General features: G+C 43.3%; 1 protein-coding gene across 4 annotated transcripts in view; it reads right to left on the bottom strand.

Moving 5' to 3' along the window:
* The window catches only part of LOC117516430 (partitioning defective 3 homolog B-like), a 417,292-nt gene that overhangs the window by 247,973 nt on the left and 151,161 nt on the right, over positions 1–18,158 (bottom strand). For all 4 annotated transcript variants that reach the window (XM_034177373.1, XM_034177374.1, XM_034177375.1 and 1 more), the window contains exon 11: positions 6,662–6,850. In XM_034177373.1, the coding sequence (XP_034033264.1) occupies positions 6,662–6,850 (189 nt within the window). The remainder of the gene's footprint in view (positions 1–6,661; positions 6,851–18,158) is intronic.

Here is an 18,158-nt window from a genome sequence, read left to right as displayed (position 1 = left end):
TATGAATGACTTGTATTGCCCATGTTTGAAGAATAATCAGTGATTTCATTGAACTCATGTAGTTATTACCCCAAATTTCTACACAGTGATTGAAATACAGTGAAACAATGGAACAGTATAAGATGCGGAGCGATTTATGATCCAGAACATGTTTTGCTTTGTTTAACACTGAAATGCTTCTTGATAATTTGGTTTGTATATATTTGATGTGTGGTTTCCAATTGATTGAATTTATTCTGCAACATTAATATAAACATACAGAGGTGAATGTATCACTGATACACAGATAACTCATTAAAGCATAAACGCTTATTTCCATTGTGGTCCGTCTGATATTATCACGTGACAAAACAGAGGTGCTTGACTGAATAGGATCTGAATAATTAATGTAAATAACTATATATATATATATATATATACATACACACACACACACACACACACACACACACACACACACACACACACACACACACACACACACACACACACACACACACACACACTTTGCAGTGGGATACCAATTAAACAACTGCAAATTATAAAGAAGACGATGCTCATACGGCCGCGGGTATTTTAGCATTGCGCTACATTTTTACATTTCAAACAGGAATCTACCTATCAGCTGTCATGCAGCAATCCGATCCTTGACCATCACGCTAGAAAACATTGTTTCAAACTTCTCAGTGAACAGCACAGACTATAAAAATACAACACTTATGATATTGTATTAAAAAAGTTCAGTTACCAATGACGTTTCCAGAGAAAAGCACACAGACAAATTGAAGCGAAATTGGGAGCAGTGACATATGTGTGAGCGAGACAGAACAACAATGAGAGGGAGACGGTGGAAAAGCAGAAAATGGAAGACAGGGAAGGCAAGAAAATTGGAGCGTTGGCAATCTAGTGAGGGCGGGAGAGCCATGATAAATACATAGAGCAGCTAATGGAATAGCCTCAGCGGGCACTAAATCACTTCTAAGTGTTTTAAATAGCAGCCTCTTGTAGAGAGGCAACATAGAATAGTGCCCTGGAGGAAGAGCGGGGGGCAAAGAGAGAAAGAGTGAGAGTGGGGGGAGCAAGAAAAGAGGATCAAATAAGGAAAGTAAAGCAAAGTGCAAACAGAAGACAAAAAAGATGGATTGTGACACTTTAACACACAAACACTGTCTACACACTGACTTATGATCTGTCCATTATGGTCAGGAGCGACCTTTGACTCCACCTCATTAACAAGGCACCGCCTGGACTGAGTGCAGCAGCACCACACAGACAAATCCATTCTTTTACGAAAGTGATTTGTGTCAACTAGGGGTGTTGATGATTAACTAATAAAACCGTCTGATAAAGTGCATCTGAAAGTATCCACAGCTCTTCACTTCTTCCACATTTTGTTTAAGTTACAGCCAGGACCATTTTAGTGCCGGGTAAATTATGTGATTGCGGCTCATAGCTATATGCTTATTTTAACTCATTTTCAGTGGTTTTAGACACATTGAACACAAGAATAATAAACGAAAAATTATATTTATGTTGTAATATATGTAAGATCAAAGTTATTTTTTTGCATGTTTCTGTCCAAGTTAATAAATTAAATAACATTGAAAATGTTAAAAACACAATTTTTTTTTATTTTAATATATTTATTAGAAAACGTCACAGAAATTACAGAATACAACTTCCAGTTACAAAAATTGTGTTCTCAACATGTTTTTTATGTTTGTTTTTTTTACATATATAACAAAACCCACCCACATACAAAACCTAAAATAAAAACACATTAATATTTAATGGACATAACATTTACTCTTCAAAAATGCCACAGTAGTTTTTAATCCAGTGAAGCAGGCAGTTTTTCCTGTCATCCTGACAGTTTGTTTGCTTTTTTCAACACTTTGAGTAGGATTGCATTACTTTTTCTTTTTAAACAATATAACACCAAATTCCCTAGACTGAACAAGACCTAAACCTGGACTGATTTGTCAAACCTGATGTTTTAAATGAAAAACTTTGTGAATAAATTTCACTTTTCTTTTCTGACGCTGTGCCCCCCCCCTCCCCTCTCTCACGTCTGCTGTTTTTCAAACTCAGAGCTTTTTGGAAACATGAAGCCTTTCAGCTGTAAAATAAACCAAATTTCTGAATGTATCTTCAGATATGGATACAGAAAGAACTGGATTAATGTCAGTTTTTCATGGCGGCTTTTTTTTTTTCTTCAGCTAAAAGCGGAGCAGGGACACTGTTTCCAGCGGCTCCCGTTCACAGCTCTGTGGCCACAGAATGCGCTGACTTTCTGATCTCTGCTGTTTGCGATTTTATACAAAGAAAATGAGAAATATACAGTGAGGAAAATAAGTATTTGAACACCCTGCGATTTTGCAAGTTCTCCCACTTAGAAATCATGGAGGGGTCTGAAATTTTAATCTTAGGTGCATGTCCACCTTTTTTATTTGTATGTTACTGCTGCAAATAAGTATTTGAACACTGTGAAAATCAATGTTAATATTTGGTACAGTAGCCTTTGTTTGCAATTACAGAGGTCAAATGTTTCCTGTAGTGTTTCACCAGGTTTGCACACACTGCAGCAGGGATTTTGGTCCACTCCTCCATACAGATCCTGTCTAGATCTTTCAGGTTTGGAGTTTCAGCTCCCTCCAAAGATTTCTATTGAGTTCAGGTCTGGAGACTGGCCAGGCCACTCCAGGACCTTGAAATGCTTCTTACGGATCCCCGCCTTAGTTGTCCTGGCTGTGTGTTTGGGGTCATTGTCATGCTGGAAGACCCCAGCCATGACCCATCTTCAATGCTCTTACTGAAGGAAGGAGGTTTGTTTGCCAAAATCTCACAATACATGGACCCCATCCATCCTCCCTTCAATACGGTGCAGTCGTCCTGTCCCCTTTGCAGAAGAGCACCCCCAGAGTATGATGTTTCCACCCCCATGCTTCACGGTTGGGATAGTTTTCTTGGGGTTGTTCTCATCCTCTAAACATGGTAAGTGGAGTTGATTCTAAAAAGCTCTATTCTGGTCTCATCTGACCACATGACCTTCTCCCATGCCTCCTCTGGATCATACAGATGGTCACTGGTGAACTTCAAACGGGCCTGGACATGTGCTGGCTTGAGCAGGGGGACCTTGCTGCCCTGCAGGATTTTAAACAATGACAGCATCAATGTGTACTAATGTAATCTTGTGACTGTGGTCCCAGCTCTCTTCAGGTCATTGACCAGGTCCTCCTGTGTAGTTCTGAGCTTTCTCAGAATCATCCTTACCCCACAAAGTGAGATCTTGCATGGAATCCAGGCCAAGGAAGACTGACAGTCATCTTGTGTTTCTTCCACTTTCTAATAAATAATCATAACAGTTGTTGTCTTCTACCAAGCTGCTTGCCTGTTGTCCTGTAGTCCATCCCAGCCTTGTGGCAGGTCTACAGTTTTGTCCCTGGTGTCCTTAGACAGCTCTTTGGTCTTGGCTATGGTGGACAGGTTGGAGTGTGATTGATTGAGTGTGTGAACAGGCGTCTTTTATATAGGTAACAAGTTCAAACAGGTGCAATTAATACAGGTAAAGAGTGGCAGAATAAGAGGGCTTCTTAAAGAAAAAATTAACAGGTCTGGTGAGCCAGAATTCTTGCTGGTTGGTAGTGTTGAAATACTTATTGCAGTAGTAACATACAAATAATTATTAACAAATCACACAATTGTGATTTCCGGATTTTTTTTTTTTAAGATTATGTCTCTCACAGTGGACATGCTCCTAAGATGAAAATTTCAGACCCCTCCATGATTTCTAAGTGGGAGAACTTGCAAATCGCAGGGTGTTCAAATACTTATTTTCCTCACTGTATTTCTTATTACTTTAATTATTGGTTTAAAACAGCAAAACTATGACTCTATAAGCTTGAACTGTGTTGAATTGGTACATTTCAGCAACACTTTCAGTTCATTTTTCAGAAATTCTGTGTTGGGTGGCACAGCCAATTTGACCCAGAGAGACGGACGGAAATTGCAGTACCAGGCGGGGGCCACCGGCACTGCCCACCATGGTTGCCGGCGCTGCTCACCGTGGCTAGAACCCTGATTACAGCCTTATTCCAAAATGGAGTAAATGCACTCAAGAATGATCCATGGAAACAGTATGCACCTGAGCTCAATTTTGTATACCCGTGTGCATGTGATTTAGGTTTTTTATTATTATTATTATTATTATTATTATTATTATTATTATTAACAAATTTGAAAAAAATGTAAAAAAAGTGGTTTCATGTTGTCATTAGGGGTATTGTGTGTGAATTTCATCCATTTTGGAATAAGGCTGTAACATAAAACAATGTGGGGAAAAAAAAAAACCCGCTGTGAATACTTTCCGGATGCACTGTACGTACTGCAGATTAGATAAAATCATTTTTACTATGGAAGCAAATGGATTCAATACAGTTATATTAATAGCATACACTTGTTTTCCCACACAAGAAATTACAAAGAGCCAAAAGTGGCATTGCTTATTACAATTACAAAAAACTGTTTTTTCAGGCTAGGGCAACTACTGCTGTGGCACGTTGGTGCTGCCACGTTTTCCTTTTGTTCCCTACTTGGAGCAGTACCACATACAGCAGAAATGCAGAATAGAAGTATACCAAAAGACGAAGCCAGCTGTTTTTAGCTAACCTTAGCTGACTTCTGAGCATTGACAGTTTGAAGATGCTGATGTATCAGTATAATTGTTTCACTCACTGATATTGATGTGGTAGCATCGTTTATTATAAAAGCGATTTCTGATTCATATCAGTCAGTGGTGGGGCCTACATAGGACTTAATTCTTCATCATCATCATCATCATTTGAACAGTGGGGGGATCAGATGATGAGGAAAAAAAAAACAAGCCAAAGCTCAATTCCTACAATAACAGTTAGCCGTTAGCGGTAGCCTCAGCTAAACGTTTGAGAGATTGGTCGGTTTAATATTATCAGTGAATTGTTACACTGCGAGTGCCAACATGTGTGGCTGCCTGTGATGTTTTTCTATCACTGGATGCAATTTTAATTTGATTTCTTTGGGCGTGGTCGTGTGACAGGATCAGGCATAAGTCAAAGAACATTTTTTTAAATAATTGAGGCCCCGGGCCCTGAGAGCAGCCAAACTCTTTGATGGAAAATAGGTTAGATCGCACCACGACTCCTGCTCCTCTCCTCCCTTTTTTTGGCCTGCTGTGTAATTGTGTGTGTGATGTGTTGGTCGGACTCGGGGGACGCCGCGGTTCCCTCTCCTGCGCCGGGCCGGCATGGCACAGCCTCATCAGCCCCTGTGCTGCTTTTCATTAGCATGCATCAGTGTGCCGGCAGACACTCGTACACCCAGATGTATTGTGCGCCTGCTGTGCGCCTCCACTTTTCAATTTACTTTTTTCCATCTTATCCCACCTCTTTCCATCTCTCCATTGTTCGATACCTCTCATTTCCTCCCTCATATTCCCTCCCTTCATGCCGCCTTCTTTCAATAGGTTTCTCCCTCCGTCTTTATGTCTCGCTCCCCTCTTATGTGGCATTTTGTCCCAGAAACCTGTCTTGCAGGCCAGTCTGAGATCTTAACAGCCTCTTCTGAAAGAGTGCTATCTGACTCCTCAGCTTTCACAAAACTACATCTGAGGTCACTTTGGGGAAACCGCTGCCTGGCCATTCTGATCCCAGACCAGCTTGTTTATCTTCAATCCCGCACTTGGCGCTGCATCTCCTTGTCATGCAGTGCTGATGTGGCAACAGCGACTCACGGCACTGACTGAGCAGCGCCAGATTTTCTAGGCCAAGTGGAGGAATCTCCAAAGTGCTGAAATAGGACGTTTACTTTTCTGCTGTACTCACATGTCAAGAACACACTTCACACTTCGAGCACACACTCAGTGACACAAGATAAGGTAGACGGGGCGCTGATGGGACAAGGCCACTGGAGGTCAATGGGAGTTAAAGAGCAGGGGAAGCCTGGTTGATGGTGGGGGGCACGGCCCTTAAAAAAAAATGCAGGAAAGAAAACGGCTGAGAACTACACCGGAAGAGCCGCTGAGAGGAAATGACAGAAGGAAAGACATCTCAAAGAAGAGGTGGAGTGTTGACTGAAAGTCAGAGACAAAGGGTGATTTATGCTTCTTGTGCAGCACGGGGGCACAACAGTATTTTTCTAAATACTTGTGCAGTCACATACATCAGCATTCTTTTTGTGACTTTCTCTCTGCGCACCACTCCAGTGGAGGAGACAGGAACCAATCATGTTGCGTGTAGCGCCGACTTTCAGCTTTTACTCAAATGGTTGAATAAGAATGTCGCAATTAACCATTTAGGAATTACAGCCATTCTATACACGGTGAAAACTGCTGTTTGTCAGGAACGTCTTTCAGCTGCTACAACTGTTCGATGTCTGTATGGGACGGGTAGGTTTTGGAGACCAGTGGCTTAGGTCTTGGTGAAGAAAGATTTGCTGACCTCCACTGTCGTGGACGATGATGTGATCGCTTGCAGAATCAATGGATACCTTTTGTTTTTATTCCACATTTGCAGAGTAATAACTGCTGTAGTACTTTTGTAATATGCAGTGTAGCAACTGTGACTTTTCATTCTTGGATTCAGGATGCTTAAGGGCATCCAGTACAGACAACAGGAGTGTTTTCTACCTTATAAGCGGCTCCTCCGTGGATGATGGGACTTGATGAAGATAACCCATGTCCTCTCCAGGTCTCTCTGGACTTGTTCCCCTTCAGGCTGACCCCCAGGCCTGCTGAACCAGTTTCATTCAGGGGGATCTCATACATCAGCTGCTCCCTGCCGTCCTCCAGCACCACACCGCCAGCATTTTCATCTTTCTATCAGAGTGAAAGAGGAAGAGAAAGATGATAAAAAATATGAAGTATTACCAAAAATCTTTTTTTTTTGTCTTAAAATGAGTGTTTTCCATGCACATTTAGTATTCATCGTGTGCATGATGACCTCCAGTACTGAAAAATGAAGCAATCATGGAAGTGCCAAAACCTGCAGTTCTTTGAATGACCACTTGAGTCAGTACCCTAAAACTCCATGTTAAAATGTTCAACATTACAGCAGCAATGAACATTTTTATTACCTGTTACAAAAAAATGTTTCCCCTTCATGACAGCAATATGAGGGGAGGGTGACTTTTTCTATATTTTATATAACTCCTGAATTTAATATATTTTAACACATGAATTTATAAATAATTAAGGTCATGGTCATTCAAAGCGACAGAGAAGCTGTCTCTGGTTGAGTCGCCAGCAGGTGGCCGCCAGCTGCTGTGGACTCGGCTGTGTTTGTCCGTGTTTTATAACAAATATCTGAGCTACTATGGCTTTTGTGTGGTTAACTGTATGAACAGAAGACTGCCCCGGTATTTGCATTGAGTGAAATTTTAATATTATTTAATTTGCATGTTTGCAACGCCAAGGGGACGTTCACGATTCACCTGGCAGCAGCAGATAGATGGTTATTTTAGAGATGTGGGAATGAACTGCCTTGGTGGTTGCCATCCAGGACCCAAAGCCCAAAGTGGTTCCATGGTGTTGTGGATGTGGCAAAGCACAGCACCAGCGCATGCTCCCAGACTTGACTTAGTGCCGTTAGTACCAATCAGCAGGTATCAATACCTTTACCTGTTAATGGGTTGACCAGGAGTTAGGAAACATCTAGCTCCACCCCAATTACACTTCAATCCTGTTGTTCAGCAAACCTACGGGTGGTGCCACGGAGGGTTTATCCAGGATATATACACATGCAACATACACAGTCTGTGAGCTGATGATTTGAGTTTGGACTTCAAGCGTCGTGTGTGCGCATAAACCGCAGCGATTCTGCTCAACATTAGGAAAACAAGAAGCAAAATGAAAGAGTGCAAGAAGAAGAGACAGAGAGATTAAAGAATCAGAGGGACGATGGTTGTGTGGGAGAAGTGGTGGTAACGCACAGGAAGCGTGCAGCAGGTATTGTGTACAGGAAAGAGATGCCGGTAGTGAGAATAAGAGAGAAAGGTACTGCGGAGAGGTTATTCCATTTGGAGATGAAAGGCACAGACGGAGTCATTTCTAAAAGAAACATAATAACCTTTTCATACCTCGTCCTGGAGCACAGGGAGGAGGAGAGTGATTGGGGGGTGGGCAGTGACGACGGCACAGAGGAGCATTTAAAAGTAATAACTCGTCCCTGCGGTACACCTCTCATTCACCCCCCCCCCCCCCCCCCACTCTTTACATTTGCTCTCACCCTTCTAATCTCTCAATCACACTGTACGTCGCTCCTTCCACCGCCTCCTCCAACTATCGCTTCCCTCTTTCACAATCTCTCTTTCCCCTCATTCACCGTGGGGTCTTGCTCAGTCGCGACATTTTACAGGTCTATGCCTTTTCAAAATCACATCTGCCTCCCACTCTTATTTAACGTAAGGGAAATGGCGGCAGCGCGGCGACACTGAAATGGAATGTGGGGGGAGAAGACGGGAAAGAAAACCCAACAAAAGAACGTCTGCCATTAGAATATGACATAATGGGGAAGTAGAGAGGATGTACTTTGCTTCTAGGGATTATTTTTCCTTGAGGAGGAGGACACGAGGTTAAGAGTGTGACGATTAGTCTCGCGTCTTTTTAGTCACTACTCTTCTTGTAGCTGGAAAAGGCAGCAGGTCTGATTTTTCCAGTGTTTGATGCGATGGATCACCATCCAACAGGTTTGCACTCAGACAGTCATACAAAAAACAACAACAACAACATAACCTCCTTGGTTGGTTTTTCTTTTCCTCTTCTGAATCTACAAATACAGTTTGAGCTGTAGCAGCTGTAACAAGTTTAAAGACCTCATGAGTCACCACAGGACAGCGAGAGCCTCACATCAGGTACCTCACACCTATCTAATCCTGGTTACCTTAAGTTTGTCAGAGCGACACGTCCGCCAGGACAATTTGGAGAATTCATAAAACCAGGAACAGTCCAAGCTGGACTATGAAAGTAAAGTAAAGTATCAGATCTGTCAGTCACAAAGTTCAAACTCTATGGAAAGTCACTTGAGCATTTATTCCATATCCTTAATATCAGACATCAGTTTCACTCACCATTTCAATCTTTGCCAGTGCTAGTGAACATTAGTTGACTAGTTCAGTCAAAATCTCTTTCTGTAGTTTAAATAGTGGATATTTTAACCTTACTGGGTAACTAGTGGGCTTTACTAGCTGACTAGTTAAAGCCTCTTCTGGTTGTACTAGATAACTAGTAAGCTTTTGTACATCACAAAAAAGTTATGCAAAATGCTCACTCGTTAGCTGATGGAGAGAATTGTAGGCCATTAGTTAAGTAGTGAGGTGAACCACTGTTTGACTAGTTAACATGTCACAGCTTTTGCATCTTACTAGCCAGCGGGCCACAACTGTGCCAAAAATCATACGAGTTGGGACTTTGGTACCACTCGTGCAGCGCCCGTCATCACAAGTAAGGTTTCTATTGAAGCTAGACTGGAAGAAATGTCACTAGTTGCTAGTGAGCTACTACAACAAAATGCTAAACTACTACGACCAAATGTTCAACTAGTGCTGACAAAGACTGAACTAGTGAAGGAAACCGACAGCTGATCAAAGCTCAGTGTCATCAAATGGTGAGGTTGTTGATTACATTATACTGTCACTATACTTGTGCTTTCACTTCTTTGGCATCTGGGATTCCTTGCCTTCTTTTGTGATATGTATAATCCTCTATTACACAGAAAAGAGGATTCGCACATTTATTAGTCTGCACTAGCAGCCAGTAGACAGTGTACGTATCGGGGAGCAACCACTGATTCCTTTGATTTCCTTTGTTCTTCCGTCTTGTTGCCATGCTGCAAAATGCGAAAGGCGCACCTTGCAGCACGGCTTTTCCAGTAAGACCAGCCGATGCCTGCACGTGCGGTGCATGCGAGTCCTACCCTGTGAAACCACTGCTCCTGCCCACCCATATAGCACTTTGAATGCAAGACAGCAGAGAAGAGCAACTCTCCAGATATTCCTGCTCACACGACACCTGTAGGCCAACTGGCCTGTGAAGACTCAGACTCTCGAGACTGTCTGCATGTTTCTTGAACATGTTGCATCCACCTCCAGCTTGTGAGGCCTGTCACAGCTTCTTCTTACAGTTTCTGATGTTCCCAAGCAAACTCCCAGACAACTAAAAATCAGGACCCGCTCTGCTCACCTTCTGAGATCAGAAGGGAAGAAGTCCACACAGTGTGGCATCGCTGCCTTCCAGAAATTCCTACCCCCAGGAAACCATGTTCAGAGGCTGAAAAGGACTTGCATTTTTTGGGGGTTCACCACACCTTGCTGAAAACAAAAACTAAAGGTGGGACGTGATGGAGGAGGAGTAGTAGGGAATTTGGTCTTTTGGTCTTCACTGCAACATCAAGCGAGACTTGGTGGTGTCCGTGAGATCAGAGACAGAGCAGGTGCTTACAAACGGTCATAACTGGAGATGATAATCCAGAGCGAGGGTGGGTAACAGTGTGCCATGGAGGCCCAGAAGTGTGCAGGTTTTCCTTGTTACTGATCACCTAAGCAGGTGATTTCAGAGATGATCTGGACTTTAAGTTGAGCAGAGTAGCTCATCAGTAAAACCATCTGCTGAGGCTATAGTTTGCCAGAAAAACCTCTATTGTCTTGGCTCTTGCTGCCCATCCTGATCTAGAGTTTGGAGAGAGGGTTTATGCCCAGAGAATCCTTGGTTCAATTCCTTGTCAGCAAGGTTCACAATCCCCAAGTTGCACCGGGTGTGCACTGAAGCACCCTGACGTGTGTGAGTGAATGGGTGAACGTGCTTTGAGCGTCTGAATTAGATGGGAAAAAAAAAAAATCGCTATACAAATAAAATCCAATCACTAAATCGTTTCTATGACCTTTAGAAGATGAACATGGCAGGAGACAAACACTCACACAAACTAAACACATTCAGCTGCTGAATCTCACTGATTTAAATCTATTTACACGACTAACTGAATCTCGCTGGTGGTCCAAAAGCTCTGATACCCTCCCTAATACCCTCTTCTTTTTGGACAGCTCGTGTCCCAAAGGTGGCTGAGACTTCTGGCTCCGCCCCCTCGACCCCCTGACTCTCCACTGTTAACCATCAGCAATAGTTCTTTAACAAGCTTTTAGCCAGGAGGGAGACCACCCTCCTCAAGGCCCAAACAGGGACACAAAAAGAAGCTTTTCTTACCCACTGAGGGAGACTTGGGGTGGGGTGGGGGGAGATGCACAGCGATTACACACAGAGCCTTTTGTCGCCAAGGATTTCTAAATGGGGGGTTTCAAAGCGCCAGGATTAGCGGCGAGAGCGACATTCAATTAAGATGAGATCTCGCCGCGCTCCACGGCGACAACAGAGCTGCCAATTAATCCCCTTAATGTCTGCCTCTTCGCTGGTTTACACCTTTACCTCACAATAAGGAGAGAAAAAAGTAAGTGACTGATGGAGGGATAATTCTGCTGTGTTCGAGTGGAGGTGTGTGCGTGGAGGGGGATAATGAAAAAGAAAAGAGAGGTGAAAGAGGAGTTTGACTCCCAAAAACAATGATGGAAGGTGGGAAAGGCCGACAGGCAGCATCAGAAGACATTATGTGCACAATGACAATAAGATGCACAAAGAGGATGAGCTGAAGACAGAGACAACAGCTTTCTGCCCGCTGACCCTCTTTCCTGTCAACCGGCCTCGGCTGGTCGCTCAGGGTCAAACATGTGCAGCGTGACCCCTCCATCCTGTCCTTGGCAAACCCATAATCCTTCTAAGCACAAGACAAAACCGGCCACCCTCTCCACCTCACAGAGCGGCTCGCCGGTCACGAGGCCCTGTGATGCAGCGAGACGCCGGAACGGCAACTGAATGAAAGTGTGATTAGAAGTTATCACTTTTTAATTACACAGACGGCGCGCAGGAGATGACGTAGAAAATCACCGTCTTTTGTAGCCTCACAATTAGACTAATTCATGGGTTTTACTGTTGTTTTTTTCAGCGGAATGAGAGCAGAGTGCACTGCCAAGAGCTTTCAGAGACCCACACGGTGCTCAAGAATCAATATTCATCCCAATATGTATCAGAACTAATCAATCAACAATTCAGCTTCATGCTCAAAATAACTATTTTATGTCTACGAGAGAGAGAGAGAGAGAGGGGGGGGAAACATTCGGTGCAGGGAACAGGGTGGTGCACAGACCACAGTAATTAGCCTTTAACCACATGGACCTGGGTTTCAAACTGTGTCAGCAAGCATCTGTTCTGCTGAAGTGTCCTTTAGCAAAACACAACCAGAGTTGACTGGCCCCTGACCTCCATGTGTAGGAAACCCGAGTATAATAACAGGATTAGTGGTCATTACTGAAAAATAGATGGTTTGTAGATATTTTTTACACAGTCTGTGAGGCAAAAACCTTTAACTTTTTCTCTTTTAAATCAGATGAATGGTTTCTGCTAATGTTTCCAGGAGTTACAATGATGGCAAGACAGATTTTAAGCGTACATCATCTGTCAGACAAGCAACAGCCGTCTTCATGGCACCAGAACTTTGTATTCAGCAATAACGCTTCGCAAGAAAATTGAAGAGGTTTAACCAACTTTAGTCAATGTTACAATCCATGTGTATGTTAAAAGATGTCAATATGGCTCAAACCAGCAGATTCACTGTTTTTGAACTTTATCCAACTTCTTCTTCTCCCTTCGGCTGCTCCCGTTAGGGGTCGCCACAGCAGATCAATTGTTTCCATCTCACCCTGTCCTCTGTGTTTTCCTCTGTCACACCAACCACCTTCATGTCCTCCCTCACCATGTCCATAAACCTCCTCTTTGGCCTCCCTCTTCTCCTCCTGCCTGGTGGCTCCATCCTCAGCATCTTCAACTGATCCGGTATAGAAATTCGATTTGTACGCCGCATTTTTATTTTGGCTTGTTTTATGCCAGATGCCCTTCCTAACGCAACCCTAATCATTTATCCAGGCTTAGAAGCGGCACTTATAATGTACTGGCTGCACACCCCATGTGGCTGACTATATCTAACAGAACCCAAAATTTCAGAGCTGAATGTGCACTAGTAACAGAGGTACTTCCAGAAAATGCACAAATATTCTCATGCACTGACTGACAGCATGGAGGTTCGAGATAAGAGGACAATTTATCAGGTCATGACTCTCCAGAGTAGGTAAAGTGTAGTGGTCGCTAACCCTGCACCTGGAGATCACCTGCCCTGCATGTTTACCATGGTTACCTACCACAAACCCAACTGATTTGTCAAGGCCAGTGTTTCTTCACTCTCAATTGGCTAAACCTACCACTGGTTCTGGGTCACGGTGGCAGAAGACTAGGAACCTCATCCTGATCAAGTCCTGTAACTCTTCCTGGTGGTCTCCAAAGCATGCCCAAGCCATCTAGGAGATATAACCCCTCCAGCATGACCTGTGTCTTCCCAGGGAGCCTGTTCCCATTTGGACGTGAATGGAAGACCTCTCTAGGAACACAACATGGGGGCATTCTCACCAGAAGTTCGAACCACCTCAGCTCATAGTGCAGCTACTGACTTGAGTTCCTCCCGCATATATTAATTCTGCCACTTGTATCTGCAACCTTGTTTTTTCGGTCATTACCTAAAGTTCATGAACATAAGAGGATAGGAGGGCAAATCGACTGGTAAATTGAGAATCTTGCCATCTGGCTCAGCTCTTTCTTTACCACGATGGTTCAGTACAGTGTTCACAGATGCAGCACTGATCTGTCTTAATAACTCTGCCCTGACCTAGAGGAGACAATCCACCCTTTTCCGACAGGGGACCATAGCCTCAGATTTGAAGGAGCTGATCTTCACCCCAGGAGCTTGACCCTCTGCCTCAAACCTGCCCAGTGCACATCGGAGGTCACTGTCTGAAGTCAACAGAACCACATCATCTACAAAATCCAAGGCTGTAATTCTGAGATCACCAAAGTGGACACCCTCCAATCCCTGACTGTGCCTTGAAAGTCTGTCCATGAACATCACAAACAGGATTGTGACAACGAGCAGCCCTGGCAGACTCACACACTCAACAGGCACAGGTCTGAGGAGATGTTGAGAATGTGGACATAGCTCCTACTTTGTTTGTATAGTAGTGATCCCCGTAGCACATAATCATGCAGCACTTCTAAAGGACACCTCGAGGTACCCAGTCATGCACCTTATATATTTAATTTACTTCCTTTCTTGTCTATGCACTGGAAAAAAAAATATAATGCAGATCTTTGATGCATGAGTATACATGCCAGATAACCACAACATAAACTGCATGTGAATGAAAAATCATCAAAAACAAAAGCTGATGAGTTATCCCCTTTTTTTTGGAATCCTTCAACAGAACTGCACAAATTCTCATGCCAGCAGTCTTGTTTCATAGTTTGTGGAAATCTACTTTTTGTTGGTGGTTCACAGGACAAATAACTTTATTTCTCCAAGACCTGAACTGAGATACAGACTGCACAGTCTGTGTGTATAACACACTGAAGAATAACACAACTTTACCACTTCACTACCTGCACATGCAGTATTTTGAAAAATAGTAAATAACATTTCCACTGAAAAATAATATAACTTTACCACTGCACCGCCTGCAAGTACAACATACTGAAGAAATGTGTATTTAACAGTAAAACAAGCACAGAATATCATCCGACTGTCCTTAACTGGACAGAAGATTGCTGCACAGATCCAAATTAAATGTTGATATTAGTTTTAAACTGCAGGCTCATTATCTGCAGCAATAACAGTGATGTTAATCAAGGAAAACCTAGAAGTAAAATTGGGGCAATTAAACTCAGTAGCTACTAAAAGTAAAGCAGCGATAATTAACTTCCGATTTGCATCTGATAGATTTTTTTTTGCACATATGCCTTGTTATTTGTACTTTTCACAGTGGCATGCAGGATATTATAGCCTGTAAAACTATGAATATTCATGAGCATCCTCACTGTGTTAGACATACAGTCAGACACCTACACACGTGCTTTCTTACAACGGGAGAAGCAGATGGCGACGATGACTTCGTGCATCTCCATCGTCATTACATGTTGCTGTGTGAATGAACTGCCACAAGCTGCTCTCTGCAAGTCAGACGCATAAAATGTCACAAAAACCTATGACTCAAGAGCAGCAGACAGACTTGACAGACTAATTAATACAAACAAAGGAAGAGAATGGAGAGAGAAAAACAGAGGAGAGGTTTCTATCCTGGTATGTGTTTGCACGTAGGATGTGGGCTGGGAGCAGATTGTTTCATTCCTGCATCTGGCTGTTTGCTCTTCTGATGGATCTGTTAGGTGCAGTATGCACCTGTTCTTCTGGATGTGTGACTTTTCATTCCTGTTTTGAGATAAACTTTCACTGCTGGCACCTCAGCCAATGAGGTGATGTTTTCATTACAGTCAGTCAGTTTGTCAGAAAGGTTTCAATAAAGCTACTTGGCCAATTTTCATGATGAGTAGAGCTTGAGCCAATGAAGAAAACATACATTTGGAAGGGGCACAGATGAAGGGTGGATAGAAGGTGTTTAATGAAAATTAATCAGGTAGTGTTTGCCTAATCCTGCTTTAATAATAATAATAATAATAATAATAATAAAAACAAACAAACCAACCAAAAAGTGGATCCCAATAAAAGCTTGGACCCAGAATAATGAGTCTTTTTTTAGTGAGTATTCTTAATCTAATGGAATGCCTTACGACATGGAATTTCCATGCAGATGATTAAAGTGCTTTACAATAACGCCTCACAGTCACCCACCCCACACATACACACACACAGTCAGCATGCTGCCATGCAACTTCACATTGGGAGAACGCTGAGGATTATGGACCTTGCCCAAGGGACCAGAGTGACTTTCCTGTGTGACGGGAATCGAACGTCACTTGTTCAGTCGCTGTACAATAATAAATAGTACAAGAAACATATAGCTTAGAATGGCGCAGCATTAGTATAGCCTGGGCGGAGGTCTACACGGAGTGCCCGTCTACTTTGGCTTTTGCTTTGATGTGTTCAAGTGCACTTTCCTCTTTGAGGAGCTGCACATCTGAACCTGCTGCTGTCAGTGATGCACGCCTTCTGTAGTACCTGTGGGCTGGCGTGTGCATTAGTTTAGAGGACATCCATCAGTCTTTGAGGCAGAGGACAGCACTGGAGATCAGGGCTCGATCCAACAGGGTACCAACAAATTCAAAAAGCCTTGACGGAGACAGGAGTGAGGAGATGCTCTCATTACTCCTTTCAACTCTGCTTCTCTTTTTTTCAAGTTTTTCTGCAGTGCACAAACACAAACAACTGTTCGATGAAGACTGCAGAGGCTCTTCAAAGTGCACTTATTATGCCAAGAGTGGTGGGCTATTAATGAGGGCAAACTATTTTTGGAAGCAGCAACTTGGCTGTTTTAAGATTGTACGTGTGATGTGTGCATCTGTACGGTTTTGCAAAGACAGGCGCGTTTAGTGGTTTATGGGAATCAGTGTGTATTTGCTTTAGCTGTGAATATGTGTCAGTCGCTACAAAGCTCTTTGAGTCTTTGTCAGGTTCTTTGAAGTATCAGAAAGGGAATAGTCGGAAAAAACACAGAGGATAGAGGGGAGAGGATAGAGGGGAGAGAATAGAGGTGGCCTAACGTCGTTTATTGTGAGTGGGTTATTTTAAAGGGGCCGCCTGTGTGTGTGTGTGTGTGTGTGTGTGTGTGTGTGTGTGTGTGTGTGTGTGTGTGTGTGTGTGTGTATGTGTGTTTATTGATAAAATGTCCCCTGTGAGAAGCTGTCAAACTGTGTTAGTTTCACAGTCCCGACAGTGACCTCCTGACCCTGTCTGCTCCAACAGGTAAATGGTCGCTTAACACCCGTGGTGTGCCAACATGCAAAGTCGTGCTCGCACATGTTCATGCATTTCCTATAGGATGCTCTGAGCCGTGTGTGTGACTTCCTGTGGCACCGCTGTGTCAACAAACCGAACAAGGCCAGGAAGGCTGGAGCATGCTCAGGGTGTGTCTGCGTGTACGAGGGGTGTTTATGGACAAAAGGCCAGCAATGTAAAGAAGGGCGCCCCTTCAAATAAGCAAACTGACACAGTGTGCAGAAAAGGCTCAAACATGGCCAAAGTATATTTTCCACATCCGTGAGCCTGTGAGGTCACAAGACCATGAGCTGCTTATGTGATCTGTGCACACATGTAAAGGCACCTTTCATTGTTTGTGACCATGCGTTGACTATGCATGTGATCATAAGCTCATCGGCCTGCTCATCAATGATAGAGGAGAACAAAGCACATGCAGAAGGTTGGGGGCAAATACGAAACAGACTCTTATGAAGCCTGAAGATAGGGTCTTAAGTATGGCCCGAGAGGTCAAGGCTCGAAACCTACTACCTGCCTATTAAGTACTGTGTAGGCCATGAGGTCGTGCTGGCGCTCATCTCCAGATTCCACAGCGTGAAGCAGATGACAGTCTACAGGACATCCCAAAACAGTGCCACAAAAATAAAGCCATAGAAAATCTATACAGTTTTGGATATCAATATCTGTCATATGTCATCTTGAAGCATATCTCAGGGAATTTTATCTCTGGTGTTCATTTCTAATTTCACATCAGTTTGTAAGAGTTTTGCCATTCACAAGATGTGGGGGAGGTGATGGTCTAGTGGTTGAGCATTGGGCTCGAGACCAGAGGATCCTCGGTTCAAATCCCAGCCTGACCAGAAAATCACTAAGAGCCCTTGGGCAAGGTCCTTAATCCACTAGTTGCTCCCTTGCATGGCAGCATCCTGACATCGGGGTGAATGTGAGGCATTTGATGTGTAAAGCGCTGGAAAAGCTCTATATAAATGCAGTCCATTTACCATTTGATCAATATGGGCACCGCTCCTCTGGTTCGGCCAGATCTTTTGTTAACATTGTAAATAGTTCTATCAGTTTGAAACTTCTTTACAACCCTGCATATTGTCTTTCTGTCTGGAGATTTTCTAACTGCAAAATGACACTGATATTGTCATTGGGTTAACACGATCGATTTGGTCTCAAACTAGAATTCCACCAGTTTCCCTTTTTGCTCGATTGTAAGCGGCATCCTCATTGGATCAGCCTCAAACTACATCAGAAGATATTCCTCAT

The sequence above is a fragment of the Thalassophryne amazonica genome, chromosome 1, assembly GCF_902500255.1.
Source record: "Thalassophryne amazonica chromosome 1, fThaAma1.1, whole genome shotgun sequence".
Taxonomy (NCBI): Eukaryota; Metazoa; Chordata; class Actinopteri; order Batrachoidiformes; family Batrachoididae; genus Thalassophryne; species Thalassophryne amazonica.
This window is presented reverse-complemented; position numbering and strand designations above follow the sequence as displayed.